Genomic DNA, 14,496 nt, shown 5'->3' with positions numbered 1-14,496 from the left:
GACAAAAGTCCTCTGGAGAACCGATTCCAGGGAGAGACAAGTAGAAAGCAGGGAGAAAAGAAGAGACAGACATAATAATAAGGAAAATTTTTTCTTCCTTAATCACACCATCACTTGTCTCTTTCCCCAAAAGCAACACTCCAGGCAAGGACAGACTTGGAGAGAATGCCTGTTATTGGACACTCAGGCCTGATTTTTCTCCCCAGTGCATAATCCAAACCCTCGACCAGGCCCCTCTGCATGCCTGGCAGGAAGGTTTTCTGGGGTCTGGAGGGTCAGGACATCAGATGCCTCCAGATCTTGTCCCTGCTCCTCTATCTCATATCACAGGGATGGGGTACCTGGCATCAAACTCTGCATTGGTGTCACAGTCCTGGCCAGGAGGGAGGAGGTATCCAGAGGCTGCTAAAAACCAGGAGGGGCAGGCATGAGGCACAGAGTATCCCTGTGGCTGCCCTACTTTGGCCCCACCAGGGGAGGAGAGGTTCTGCGGGGAGTGGATGGGAGGAGAGGACGTACCATCTTATCGTGGACCGTAGGGGATGGTGGGTAGTTGTAGGGGAACAGTCCTGCAGGGACTGGCCGCCTGTCTCCCAGGTAATCATACTGGAAGAGAAAGGGAATTGGAGAGGTGAGGGGGTCCAGCTGGGACACAGACTTCCCCACCAATTGAAGTTCAAGGTTAGGGACATTTGTATCTTGTCCCAGAGCAGATGCCAAATTAAAATGGACAGCATTTATCCACTGCAGTATTCTTGCACTGACCTGTCCGGTCCTCAAAATTTGAAAAGACAGAACCCTCTCTGCCGTCTTACACAGAATTAGGGTTCCTGGCATGACCTGGGATGGGCACCAACAGCAGTGTTCCTACTCAGAGGTCAGAGAAGATTCCCCCAAGCAGCTCTCCCACCGACAGAACTGCCAGTGGCTCCCCTGGGCATCACTGTGGCTCCTGCCAACATACAGTGTGTGTCCCCAAGTCCCAGATGCCCCCACACCTCCACCTCCTCTCTGCAGATGGTAGTAGGCTTCTGGGGGATCTCAGAGGACGAGGAAGGAGGGGCAGGCTGGTGGCTCACCTTGGGGGAGCTGATGGATCGCCTCATCACATAGGCAGCAGGGTCAGCATAGATGTCCTCACTGCGAGGTGGCAGGCGCTCAAAGCGGGCACTGGGTGAGCGGACGGGGGAGTAAATGCGGGCACGGCCGTAGGAGCCCTGGCTGGGCGAGCGGGGCACTGAGTGGGAGCGGGGCTGCAGGGACAGGCGGCGCAGGGAGCCGGAGGTGGCATCCAGCTCATCGTAGTAGACTGGCTGCCGGGAGGGGGAGGGTCCGGGGAGCCAGACTGGGCCGTCCTGCCGCCCGTAGCCCGGGGGCTCCTTCCATTCCCGCAGCTGGAAGGCAGGGCCACCTCCGTTGCGGAAGGAGTGCCGCTTGTCCTCCACGGTCCAGGGTGGGCTGATCCGATCGTAGGCCGGCATGGAGCAGATGCTGTCCGGCCGCACCCCTGGGGGGTAGTACTGGTAATCATCTGGATACTGGGATGAGTAGGGGCCGTAATATTCAGGGACCCTGCGGGACACAGGGTAGAACCTAGAGGGACTGAGAGGGAAGGCAGACAAAATGAGCACAACCCCTGCCCCTCCCTGTGCCCCAGCCCCACACTTCAGGTTCTCAGCCTAAAGAGGGTATGACCAGGTGATGGTGCCCCACGCTGACCCTGGGAGCCCCCAAAGCCCCACCCTCCCCACTGCCTGAGCACTGAGCCCAGCTGCCAGGGGCACAGGGGAAGCTCCCTTGAAGCTTCCTCCCTCAACCAGCAACCTGAGGCTAGAAATTGAAATTTCACATTCAAAGTTTCCATCTCTGTCTTTATAAAATGAAATATCCCTGGGGAAGAGCTTTAAGCCTTATTAGCTATCTCTATCCCAGCATGAACCAATGCATCAGATCCTTTCCAGAGAGGTGAGCAGCAGAAAGAACGCGAGTGTATGAGGCACCTGGGGAGGGCGAGAGAGGAGGGACAAGAGGGCAGTTCCCTGGTTTGAGGTTCTTGTCATGGACAGGACCAGGTTGTTTCTGGGACTCATCCCAAGTGAGGTGCTCTCACCAGGGCAGGCCACGGGCACCAGGGCCCCAAGCGGTGAGCAGCCTTCCTGTGTCCATCAGGTGTGGTCTGGGGAGCTGCCTACACCCACAGGGAAGGAGCAGTAGCCCCGCTTGCCCTGATGAATGCCATCAGGCACAAAGAAGGCTTTGCAATATTTGAAAGCCCATCACTGGACAAGGAGCAAATTGGTCTAAAAGGCAGAACCAGGATTGGTGAGTGGCAACATTTTGTGTCTTTTCCCTTTTTTTTTTTTTTAAGATTTTATTTATTTATTCATGAGAGACACAGATTGAGAGAGAGGCAGAGACACAGGCAGAGGGATAAGCAGGCTCCATGCAGGGAGCCTGACATGGGACTCGATCCCGGGTCTCCAGGATCAGGCCCTGGACTGAAGGCGGCGCTAAACTGCTGAGCCAACAGGGCTGCCCCTCTTTTCCCTTTTTTGAACTGCATATAAAGACTCTTGAGCAATTAGAGCTGTTCAAAAATGGGGTGAGTTGGCTTGGGGGTCAGTGAGGCTTGTGGTGGTAGAAACAATGAAACAGAAGATGTGAGAGGGTAGGAAGCATGGATGGCTACCTGGCTGGAAGAACTCGAAAGCCCCTCCCAGCGAGTGCCTGCGTGTCTCCTAGGCACCCGGCATCCTTGTGGAGAGGCACTGAGTGCCGTCTCCCTGTCTCTGAGGAGAGCACACAGGGCAGGAATCGAGAAGGCGTCAAACTCCACAGATGGAGCTGCGGGGCAGTAGAGGATTTGGACAAGCCTGGAACCCTGGGTTTGGGGGTCTTCCTGGTATCTCAACTCAGCCTGGCTTCCAGAAGGTTTCTAGCATGGGGCTGCTGCACATGTTACTACCTGCACCCCATCAGACTCACCTCCGGAGGTCTTCGGGTGGGGGCACCCCTCGGCGCAGGTTTACCCACTGCTGAAGCTGGTTCATGGAGCTCTTGCGCTGGGCAATTTTGTCGGGGTTGGCACGTGGGGGGAAGCTCCGCTGGTGCCCCCCACTCTCTGAGTCCTGAGGCAGAAAAGCCGTGCTCCCTGGTCGGCTCGGGGAGCTATACTGCCAGCCGTTGGGCTGTGCAGGCCGATCCCCTCCCCCTGGGACACTCGGGCCCTCAGGGTAAGGGCTGCCAGGCTCTGAGGCTGGTTCTGGTCCGGCTTGGATGCCGTTGGCTTTCACCAGAGGCTCACTCTTGACTTCAGGCCTTTCAGGCTTCCTCTCGGCCTTCTCGCAGCCCCGGCCGTCACCCTCCCCTCGAGTCTTGGCCTCTGGCTCGGGCTTGGGGACACTATTGTGGGACGGCTGGTGGTGGTGTTTGCTAGGTGGGATGTTCTCAGAATCTGGCTTCTCGTGGCTGCAGGATGCCAAGGGAGATGTTAAAGGGACTTCAGCCCAGCATGGAGCTGGGTAGGGGGTTGTAGACTGGGAAAGAAGGAGCGGAGAAGGGTGGGCAGGAAGGTAGCGACGGACATGGGATTCAGTGAATTCCAATTTGTTTCCTAAATCCCCCCATTTTGCCTTCTTGCTCCAGCCTGGGCGATCACTATAACACCTATTCCAATCTTGCCTGTGCACAGTGGGCTAGTTTTACCCTCCACGTCTTCTCCAAAGTCACTCTCTGCTTCCTTTTGCTGACTGCATTGGATCCAGCTTTCCAAAGCCATGGCCAACCCTAATCTCCCCCAGCCCTGGTCTCCTCTACAGCCTGCCTCCGCTCCAGCCCCCTGAGCTCCATATACACTACACAAAAGTTTCATAGTGGCCACATGACATTTCAGCTATGAGGCTTATTATAGGTCAGCCCTCTGTCCTATGCAAGTTCTTTCAATTCAGTGAGTCCTGGGCTCCCTGCTGGCAGAATGGGTGGGTGTAGGAGTCCCTCTCATGGCAGGACTGTGGGATCAAACAAAGCAGGCACCAGGTATTGCCTCAAACAACCTCGGCATAGAGATGTGCTGGTTCCCTTCTCCAGAATAAGCTTCTTCCAGGACAGACTCCATCAGAACATAAGCTCCACGAGGTGGGAGCATGTAGACTTGTCTTCCCTTGTTTGCCTAGCACCCGACACAGTGCCTTACACATATCTATTTACAGTAAATATTTATGAATGAAATGAGCGAACTTCTGGAAGTGCGCCCCTCCACTGAAGCGAAGATGGAATCTCGTGACAGCGTTTTCCCTGCGGCTGCCCAAATCCAACATCTTCAGGCATCCTTGTTGCAACATTGCCTGGTAAACACTTCTAAGACACTAAAATAGACTTGGAGTCTATACCATAAAACCTCCTTCTTCTGGATGCTTGTTAACATCTACCTTGAGGTAGGTGTATGTTAACATACTCAGTAAAGACAGGCCCCGAGGCTACAGGGGCGGCAGGTGGGGAAGGGGACTGGGCACCATGGGCTAAGTGTTGGCCACTCATCCACCCCGTGAAGGAGGATTCTAACTGCTGTCTTTGAGGAGGGGAAATTCAGGTTGAGAGAGGTGAAACAACTTACACTGCTATCAGTGTGGGCAAGGGGCTAAGTGGGGATTTGAACCCACCTCCACCCTCTTCCAGAGGTCATGGGCTTAACGTGCACAGATAAGAATAAACGAGTGAATGACCCTGGCCTTTGGCTCCTGGCCAGGCCCCAATGAAACCTGACTTCTCTCTTGGCCTCCAGCAGCCCAGAGAGAAGAGGAAGAGCCAGTCAGAGGAGGAGAGGCTCCAGGCTCGGAAATCACTTAGCCAGGTACCTGCTGAGAGGCAAGGAGCAGTTCATGTGTTCTCATGTGTTCTCAGGTGTTCTCAGAGGTTCAAGCCAGCATGCTGGGCTCAGGAGGTCATAGAGTGGGGTGCTTCCTCACTCCTCTTTCTCTGGCACTCCTCACACCCATGCCCGGTGACCTGTTACTTACTTGTGATGCACAGCTTGGGGCACCGACTTCTGGGCTGGGGGGATCTGTACTCGGGCAGCCTCCCCCATGGCCTGGATCCAGGCCTCCTGCTCCTCGGGGCTCTCGGCACTGAAGAAGTAGGTGCGGACCCCAGCATGCTCGGCCTGTGGGGAGAGGCAGTGCGTGGAACTGGCCCTGGCCTCATCCACCCAGCATGTAGACACCTGTAGGGAGAAGACACACGCATCCACAGAACAGGTGGTCAGGCAGGCTGTTCCCTTGACCTGTAGCTCTTTCCCCACATGGAGCTCAGGAGCACAGTAAGGAGGACAGCCTCCAGCTATGCTAAGTGCTCCAGTTGGCATATGGGCTAGCTCTCTGGACACCCCCAAATGGTCCAGTAGCCAGGTAAGCTTACCTGCCCCACCTGCGGTGATTATAAACAGGAAGGACAATTACCATGCCCACTTTCCCATCAAATTCCATCTTTGATTTGAAGGGCAATTACCCAATGTCTGAGATGATGCCCCCCACCCTGCCCCCGGGGCACATGCCAGTCATGGCCCAGCTTGGCTTCTGAGGATCTCGTACTGTCTCTTCTGTGCAGAGAGACAGCCAGGCCTCCGTCTCCCTGCGCATGCACCGGACATGCACAGACAGTTAGAGCACGCTACCTAGTTGGCGGCCGCAAGCAGGTGCGGCAGGCGGGAACCCAGAAGAGAGCTCCTGTCCAGAGGAGGGGTCCTCATGCAGTCAGAAGGAGGAGAAGCAGAGAACAGGTCAACCAGACACCAGAGAGAGAGACAGAAGATGACGTGGCAGGAACGTTGAGCAGAGGGAAGTGGGGAGCCATTCAGATCACCCCTTCTACTCGCTGTCGCCACTGGGGCCGCAGCACAAAGCAATGTCCCACATAGCCCTCCAAGAGCGAGGAGTGGAGAGCTTGCCCCAAGGCAATTGGGGCTGTTGGCGGGAGGATTCAGGGCATCCCTGTGCTGATCTGAGCCCTGTTCCCAACCAGCTCTGCAGTTGCAAACGACCCAGGTTTTTGTTCTGGCCTGAAGTGCCTGTCTAAGGGGAGGGAAGCTCAAAGTTCTTAGGCTACAGGGAAGAGATGCTCCAGAGCTGAATTCTTTCTGGGACCTCAGTATACTCCCCCAGTGAGACTTTCAATCTCCCAGAAAAAGCAGATAGCCTGGTTTCTTCCCACTCAACATGAGAAATCCAAGGGATTAATAGTCTCAGATGTGAACCTCACTTCGGTCCCTGACCCCTCAGGTGTGAAGTCCTCAGTCTCTTAGGGTTGGAAGGAGAGAAGACGGGGCTCTCCTGACCAAGCCCCAGGGCTCTCCTAAGCAGCAGGATCAAACCAACACCCTCCAAGTGCTTTCTCGGCTGGACCTTCACTCCACTGTACCACCCTCCCCCAGCACATGATTCCTTTCCAACAGGCGTCGTGACCCCAATGACATCCTAAGACTTTCCTCTGGATCCTGCCAATGTCTACCCTCCAGCAGGGGGCCCAGACTGTGGGCAGCTGCAGGGAGGTGCTAACAGCTAGTGGAGTTATAAGGAGACCTCTCAGGATTGAAACTGCACAGTGATACTGAGAGCAGGGGTCCGGGCAAGCTCTCTGGCATGGAGGCCACGGGGTGGTAGCTAAGAGAGAGACACAGGCGGGACTTGTGGGTATGACCTGGGGCTGGTGGGAGTGGGCAGCAAGTGAATTAGTTTGCTAGTGAGTGCCCTGTGTGTGAAGAACTGTCCTTTGGGCACCCGTCATGGGGATACAGACACTCTCTTTGCACTTGAAGAGCTCATGGTCAAGCTGGAGGACAAAACATGTCCACAAGGAAATGAGGAGAAAACAGAGGCATGAGAACAATGGTTTGCAGCAGGAGAAGACGGAGGGCCTGGGGAAGGACAGGGCAGCTGATGGGCAGCCAGAGGTGACATCAGCCTGGCACCATGAGAGGGGGGCCACAGAACTACCCCAGGGGGTGAAGTCTCCCCTGAGGCCTCATGGGGCTGGGTTAGGAAGAGGGTAAGGCGTTCAGCAGTAGGCCGGGCAGGAATAGTGCCCAAGCTCATTATTAGCCAGCCAAGTGTCTTGCTTGGTGGCCACAACAGGACAAGCCTCCCATCTTTCTCGGCTCCTCTCCTTTCCTTGGGAAAGGGCCATGGAAAAACCACAATTGTAATCCTTTGTGTGCCACCAAGCACCACCCTCAGAGCTGGGTTTTAAAGAGGCAGTGCCCTCTTGGCGGGTGGGGGGACAGGGGAAGGAGGAGGGGGCGGCTGGGCACATGTGGGTCAGCCACTTGGGACGCTGATGGCAGGCCTGCTGCTAGCAGAGTGCTGAGCCCGGCTGTGGATGTTGTCTGTGCACAGGTCTGGAGGGGAAGGTGAGACAGGCTGTTTGGCTGTGTGGGTGTGTGGGTGCGAATGTGCATAGTTGTTGGTTAAACAACCTGTTTCTACTTCCCCAGCTAGGACCTGGCTCCCAGGAGCCAGAGTTTTATTAATTGTTCATTCTGTTCACACCTCGGGCAGACAGGACCCTAGGAGGCTAGGAACTAATTATGTGCCAGAGACATCCCTCCTTGTCCCCTGGAGCAGCACCTGTGTGGGCTGCCTCCTTTTTTTCCAGAACCAGGTGACTAGGTGTGAAGGACAGGAAGGGCAGTCTCTGAGGTCCTAGAGGCTCTGATGCTGACCTGGTGTTACCGGCAATTCCTATCATCTCACACCATAGCTTTAGGTTTTCAGGGACGTGGATAGTGATTCTCAACTAGGGGAGGGAGGGCTCTGCACTAAGAAAATGCAAAGTTGGTATCATAATTTTATATTTGGAAATGAAGAGGAGCCTATTGTCTTTGCATCATAAAATACAAAAGGGGCACGGGTATTTTTAATTGTTTTTAATGGGTCATGAATTTTTAAATGTGGAAAAACACTGGCCTGTGATGAGCCAGCTGCAAGCACATCTTTGATGGCTGGATCCCCCAGGGGTTCCCGGGGAGTGACACTGAGCAGGCGCATGAGGGCCATCTTGCCGCGCTCATCGTTCTACAGTCTGCATGAGGTTCATATTTCTTGATTGTAATCAAACTCAACTCCTAATTTTCTCTAGAGGATGAAATCTGAGTGAGTTTGACAGGGGGTCTAGTTCCCTGGGCCCAATGTAGGGAGGATTCCTTTCTAGAAGGGATGTTAGAACCCCACCAGCCCACGGCCCCTGCCTCTGCTGCCAGGCCTTTGGGCAGAGGGTTCATGGGCTCAGCATGTAGTACTTCGCTCCTAGGAAAACCCGTGGTACCACTGAAGCCCATATCTACCGGCCTAACCCAAGGAGAGCCACCCAGCTGACTCCTGAGAGAAGAGCCTCGTCTCAGCCTCACGACAGCCTGCACCAAGTCCAGGGACCACCACCTACTCCCTCCTTCCACTGCCACTTGGGACTCCTTGAGGAGGCAGCTCAGGATCCTTCTCCATTCCCCACATGCTCTAGGAGAGCAGCCCTCCCTTCCCCCCTGGCCCGGGAGAAGAAGGCCAGCTGACCTTAAAGGTGTATTTTCGGCTGATGTTGTCTGAAGGCTGCACCGCAGCCACCCGGAAGCTCAGGAGGGGGATGCTGCCCAGGATGCTCTCCTCCTTCTCATCTGTCGGGTAAAAAGGCACAGGTGAGATGCATGTGCCTGGTGAGCACGTGGGCAGAGAGGGGAAGAGTATATCGGCCTTATGATGATGAACAGCAATAGGTACTTGCTGGTCACGTACCCCATTTAAAGGGTAAGAAGGCTGAGATACAGAGAGGGTAAGTAATTTGTCCAACGTTACTTCAGCAGAGAGTGGTGGATTGGTCTTTGGACCCAAGAAGTCTGACTCCCAAGCAAGCGTTTTTTTTGTTGTTGTTGTTGTTTTTTGTTTTTTTGTTTTTTTTGTTTTAAGTAAACTTCACCCCTCTGTGGGGCTCAATCTTACCACCTCAAGATCAAGAGTCTCATGCTCTACCAACTTAGCCAGGCAGGCACCTCTCCCTGGTAAACATTCTTAGCCACTCTCCTATCTATGCAGCCTCCCCCAGCAAGAAATTCCAACAGGGACACACATAAGAGGACAATAACAGGATCGGGCATGGCAGTGTGGATAGTCCCCCCTTTGGCTCTGGTGTCTCTGGGGGGCTGTGTCTAAGGTTCTCCCAGGCACCCGACAGCTTGCTCTGTCTTCTCCTGACAGGGCTCTGCCTTCCCCTATACGGCCCCTGCAGAACCTCTCAGCCCTCCAGTTCCTGCATCAGGTGAACAAGCAGGCTGCTACATAATTCATCCTGAATCTCCAAAGGAACCTCAGGGGTGAGCTGGTCAGGACCCCAGCTGTCAGTCAGAGCCACAGAAGGTGGGAGGCGCTCTGTGGAACAGGTCGGGGGCAACTCCCCACCTCCCTGGAATAGCTCTTTCTTCCTGAGCTTGGAAACCCTGTGAGACCCTCAGTTAGGGCTCAGAAGGCTCAGGGATTATAAACTCATGGGTTCCCCTTCTCCTCTTCATAATCATGGATACAAGATCCTTGGCTTAAGGTCCAGCTTCCTGTGCAGAGTCAGCATGGCACCCAGAGGAAGGCTACGCTAGAGGATCAAGAGGAACCCGGGGCCAGGGACCCAGGGCTGCTTCAGGACACCTCCAATGTCCTCTGGAGGTGATGGCCTCCTGCCTGGTAGTGTCCAGGCCCATGTTTAGGGGGTCTTCTGAGGGCATCTCTCAGCAGATGGTGGCCCCCACCACAATGCCTTCAAGCTCACAACCTTTAAGCTCCTACCCTCACGCCAGTCCCTGAGTTTCTCTTCTGCAGAGAGCCTGGCTTCCCTTCAGCTTCGGTCATACTCTGGCTCCAGCCAGCCCTGGGTCCCAGAAGCCTGGCACCAGGGCCCAGGCCTGGGCAGATGCTTCTCCCCTAGTCTTAGGCTTTTATATGTGACTGGACTCTGTCTCTGCAGCCCCTTCCTGATTTCTGTTCTTGGGGTTCAGGTGGCCTACAGGTACAGCAGCATTCTGGAAGGTCACTGGTACAACCTTTGTTTGTGAAAGTTAATGATTCACAGAATGGCTCCCAGGAGGCCCAGAGAGGTCAGGGCTCTGCCATTCCCGGGGCATGGAGGAACAGAAACAGCCTCTCCTGCTACAAGACCATTTTACCCTTCTCTTCCTGTGGCCCTGCACTGGTGTGGCAGGGCTGTAACTGTCCTCCTCCCTCACTACGTCCCTCAGCACCTCCTTGACCCAACATTGCTGTACATATTTTAAAAATAACTTCCTAGAGTCTGCGTCACCAATGTTATTAGGTCTCTCTCTCTCTCTGAGAGGCTTGGGAGAGTGAGTGTTGGGGTGCACACAGAGCGTAGAAGCTAGAGGATTATTCATGTACTCAACACTAATTGAGTACCTACTACATGTCAGGCGCTGTTTTAGCTGTGGCTATAGCGTGAACAAAACGGAGATTTCTGCCTCCATAGGTCAGCTCAGATGGTCCAGGGGGACGGGAGGAAGAACAACACACAGGCTGGTTGGTAGGTCACCTGCTAGTAGTGACCAGGGACCTTCCACTTTTCCTTTCCTACCCCATAGCCCAGCCCAGGACTTCATCATCTATCACATGACTGTCCTGTTTGCCCACTGTGCCCACTGTGTCCCCCATTAGGACCTAGAACTCCGCCTGAAACCTCGAGGGCTCCTGGTAAATATGGTTGAAGGTGAAGCAAGAGAGTCAGTATGTGAGTGAGCAGCCTCTGTCTTTATCCCGCCGTCATGCCCCACAGGTGCCGGAGGCTGTGGGGCATATTTGTACCCTCACCCCCCACCCCACCCATGTCCACTCGAAGCAGACTCTGGTGATCCTGCAGAATGAGAAAGAGCAGTGGGCCCTGCCTTCCTGTGGCCCCGGCAAGCCCCAGTAGAGGAGGAGGCTCACCTTTATAGTAGAAGAGGCAGCGATCCACCAGGACAAACCAGCGCTTGTTCCACTGCTTCACCCCAGAGCTGGCCTACGGGACACATGGAGACAGGTGGAGGGGCTGTGAGCTGGGCATGGGAGAAGGGGTGCAAGGAAAGGGGGTCGGCACTAACTATAAGGCCATCCTGCCTCTGGCTGCAGCTCTGTCCCTGACAAGTGGCAGCCAACCCCCCTTGAGACCTCAGATACAGGAAAGTGACATTAGATTATTGTCTGTAACCTTCCAGGGCTGTCATCCCGGGCCTGTTTCTCTCCTGGAGAAGATAAAAGGGATGAGAGGTGAGCCAGGATGAGTGGGCAGAGGGTGGACAGGGAGGGCAGTGAAGTCAAGCTGGGAAGAATTAGTGGACCCCAGGATTAAGGACACACCCCCTTCCTTCACAGCAAGAGGGGCCTACTGAGAATGAGCCAGTAGGATGCTCTGATGGGGTGTGCGACCCAGCATTTTCTGTCATTCCATCTGCCCAGTAGGAGACCTGGCTGGATTCCCAAATCCGACACTAATTTTCCTGTGTGATTTTGGGAATATACTCAACCTCTCTCGGTCTTTATAAAAGTAGGAGATTCATTCACAGAGATATAACCTCCCAAAAATAGTCCATAGGAGGTCACCACCTTTTTCTCCAGCTTCTAGAAAAACATGGAGGCATTATTGTAACTACAGAGGCATCAGAGTGATGAGGAGAAACTGGACAGCAGAGGAAGTCTCACCTGTTTGAAGAGCCAGCCCGCCTTGGTGACAGGTGCATTAAGGTTACGCTTCATGGAGTGTGAGCGCTTCCCAAAGGCGATGGCCTTGCGGGACGTTCGGGTTGCCTGGGGAGGCAGACAGAGAAACCTGCCTGACTTTCCTCATCTTTTCCTCTCTGCTCTCCCTGAAGGGGAGCTGTAGCTCTCTCCTCACCTGGGGTGTCCTCATGCTAAGAGAACCAGGTGTGACTCCTGGATCTGTTCCTAACTCAAGGGTACAGATTTCCAATTCTTTGACTCTTTTTCTTATCTCTAAAATGGGGCTCAAAATAATAGCCTGACCTGTCTCACGGCGGTACGGATTTCAATGTTGTTGTTGTTGTTGTTTTAAGGAGAAAATAAGAATTCTCATTTCACTCCTGGGCTGTCTTTCTTCTATTGCCTGACTCCCCACCTCTTTCATAATGCTTTCTGGGATCCATTCAAATGCCAGTAAATTCCCTGCATCATCAGCCTCACTCTCGAATGTCTGACATTGCAGGGAGCAGGGAGGACACACAGGGGTCCTCCTAGCTCCTTATTGCCACATGGACACTGTCATCCTTCCACATTCTGGCAATAATCTCTCTGGAAGCATCCTTAATATTCCACTGTTCAGCTCTTCTCATCGCTGTCAGCTTCTAGATCATTCCGTCAGAGCCTTAGGACTCTGGTATCAATCATCCTCTTCATTCTAAGTCTTGCTATCACTGGGCATTGTCCTTGATGATGGCTGATCCAATACCCTAACATTAGTACTGTGACAGCATCAATTCCAAAAGCATTTGCTGCTACCCTCACACTCACTCCCACAGCTGCACTTTTGACCTGGTAGGTGCCCATGCTCCTTCACCACTAACATCTTCAATTCTGGTATTCCCATGTCCTGACGCCATCCAATCCTTTGGGCTTTCTCACTCCATTACTCAACACCACCACCTTTTTCTACTCCACAGGAATCTCCAGCTCCTCGGTCCTTCCTTTTTTTCCTGGATCTATCAGCCATGTCCTGGTTGCAGTTATTTCCCTATGAAGCCCAGGCTCCACATTGGGAGAAGTCAACTGTACTCTCCAACACACCATCCATTGTCATTGCTGGAGCTTCTCAAAAACTCAAAATCCCTGAGCAATCATATCAATCATCCCCTTCCTGTACTCACAGCCAGATTATGGTCCATGATTATGGTTCTGCCAGATGAGTAGCACACTGCAGTACAGATGGGGTCAGCGCAGAGCCCCAGTCCCCAACCTCAGCCCCGCCCAGCCCTCTCATTTCACTCCCTGCCCTGCCTGACCCCAAGCCCTGCACCTGACACCCTCCCCACAGTGGACCCAGCTCCACTCCACGGAGTTAGCCAGGCCATCAAACATGCACTTCCTCAATTTCACACCCTTTTACCTAGAAAATTACTGTCCTTACCACTGCTGCCTCTTTCTCTCCAATGTCAAAAGAAGAGCTGTCGCCCTCCTTTTCAAGGCTAACATGTTCCACCCACCATTTCCTGAGACTTTGCTCCATTGATACTCTCTTCTCAAATATGTCTTCAACTTTTCCTACTCCTCTGGCTGCTTCTCCTGAGCAAACACACTCAGTTCTCTCCATCCTAAAGCCTCAGTCTGTCGGTCTGTCTGTCCCCCTCTCACAAAGCCACACTCACCAGAACTCACCCTCAATCCTACGTCCCCTTCCAGTCCCCAGGTAACACCTTCCCTGCTTCCCCTCTCTTCCTCCACAGTAACAGGCTCCTGGGAAGAGTCCTGACATCCTCTCCTCACATTTACTCCTAAATCCCCTCTCCACCTCTTTCCTGAAGTGGCAATTGCAATGTCATTGGATTAAAGCTGCTCAGTCCTTGGCCATTCAAAAACACTGGACAGCATGACTTTTCTGTCCTTCCTGAAACTCTTCTTTTTGGTTTCTGTGACAGTATTCCTTCCTCCATCTGTGGCTGCTCCTTCTCAATCTCTGCCTTTACTCTGTTGGTGGACATCAGCCAGACTTTAAATTCTCGTTTTTCTTGTTCTACATTGTCTATGTATCTCATCTATACCCGGTGCTTCGTCTACCAGCAATATGCTGAAAATCATCTAATCCATATCTCAGACCTGTCTCCTTGCACCCATCCATTTTGTAACTGGTCATCCAACCAAGACTAAAGCACAAAACCAAACTCATCCTCTTTCTTTTTTTTCTTTTTTTTAAGATTTTATTTATTTATTCATGAGAGACATACAGAGAGAGAGGCAGAGACACAGGTAGAGGGAGAAGCAGGTTCCATGCAGGGAGCCTGAGGCGGGACTCAATCCCGGGTCTCCAGGATCAGGCCCTGGGCTGGAGGCGGCGCCAAACCGCTGAGCCAGCCCGGCTGCCCCCTCATCCTCTTTCTATCCAAGCCTGTTCTGTATTTCTCACCTGGCAAATGGTACTCCAATCCGCCCAGTTGGCCAAACCTGAACTCAGAACCCTCCTGGATTGTGACTTGACCTGATGACCTTACACAGTTCCCTCCTTCATCACTCCTTATATAACATTTGCACAGGGTGGATGAGTATATGTTCCTAATGGTTCTTGGATCTGTTCTTTCCTCTCAGGCCATCATCTCTTCCCGGTGTACACCTTCTATCACAAAGTAAGGTTACTCTCTAAAACACCGTATCATCATGACACTCTCTTAACATTTCTTACTACCTCTCATCCTTAGAAGGGAATTCAATTCCTCAGCACAGCACATGAGGACAGATCCATGGGATTTGCCAGGCCTAC

The 14,496-nt window shown here is 53.3% G+C and overlaps 1 protein-coding gene across 16 annotated transcripts in view; it reads right to left on the bottom strand.

Moving 5' to 3' along the window:
- The window catches only part of PLEKHA6 (pleckstrin homology domain containing A6), a 140,105-nt gene that overhangs the window by 26,265 nt on the left and 99,344 nt on the right, over positions 1 to 14,496 (bottom strand). For 11 of the 16 annotated variants that reach the window (XM_041722822.1, XM_041722821.1, XM_041722825.1 and 8 more), the window contains 7 exons: positions 11,715 to 11,819; positions 10,962 to 11,034; positions 8,556 to 8,656; positions 5,016 to 5,218; positions 2,986 to 3,468; positions 1,080 to 1,602; positions 520 to 606 (listed from right to left, as the gene is read on the bottom strand). In XM_041722822.1, the coding sequence (XP_041578756.1) occupies positions 520 to 606; positions 1,080 to 1,602; positions 2,986 to 3,468; positions 5,016 to 5,218; positions 8,556 to 8,656; positions 10,962 to 11,034; positions 11,715 to 11,819 (1,575 nt within the window). The other 5 variants (XM_041722829.1, XM_041722835.1, XM_041722824.1 and 2 more) reach the window with 4 other exon arrangements.

Source organism: Vulpes lagopus, chromosome 11 (genome assembly GCF_018345385.1).
Source record: "Vulpes lagopus strain Blue_001 chromosome 11, ASM1834538v1, whole genome shotgun sequence".
NCBI lineage: Eukaryota > Metazoa > Chordata > Mammalia > Carnivora > Canidae > Vulpes > Vulpes lagopus.
Note: the sequence above shows the minus strand (reverse complement) of the source record. Positions and strands in the feature narration are given on the sequence as shown.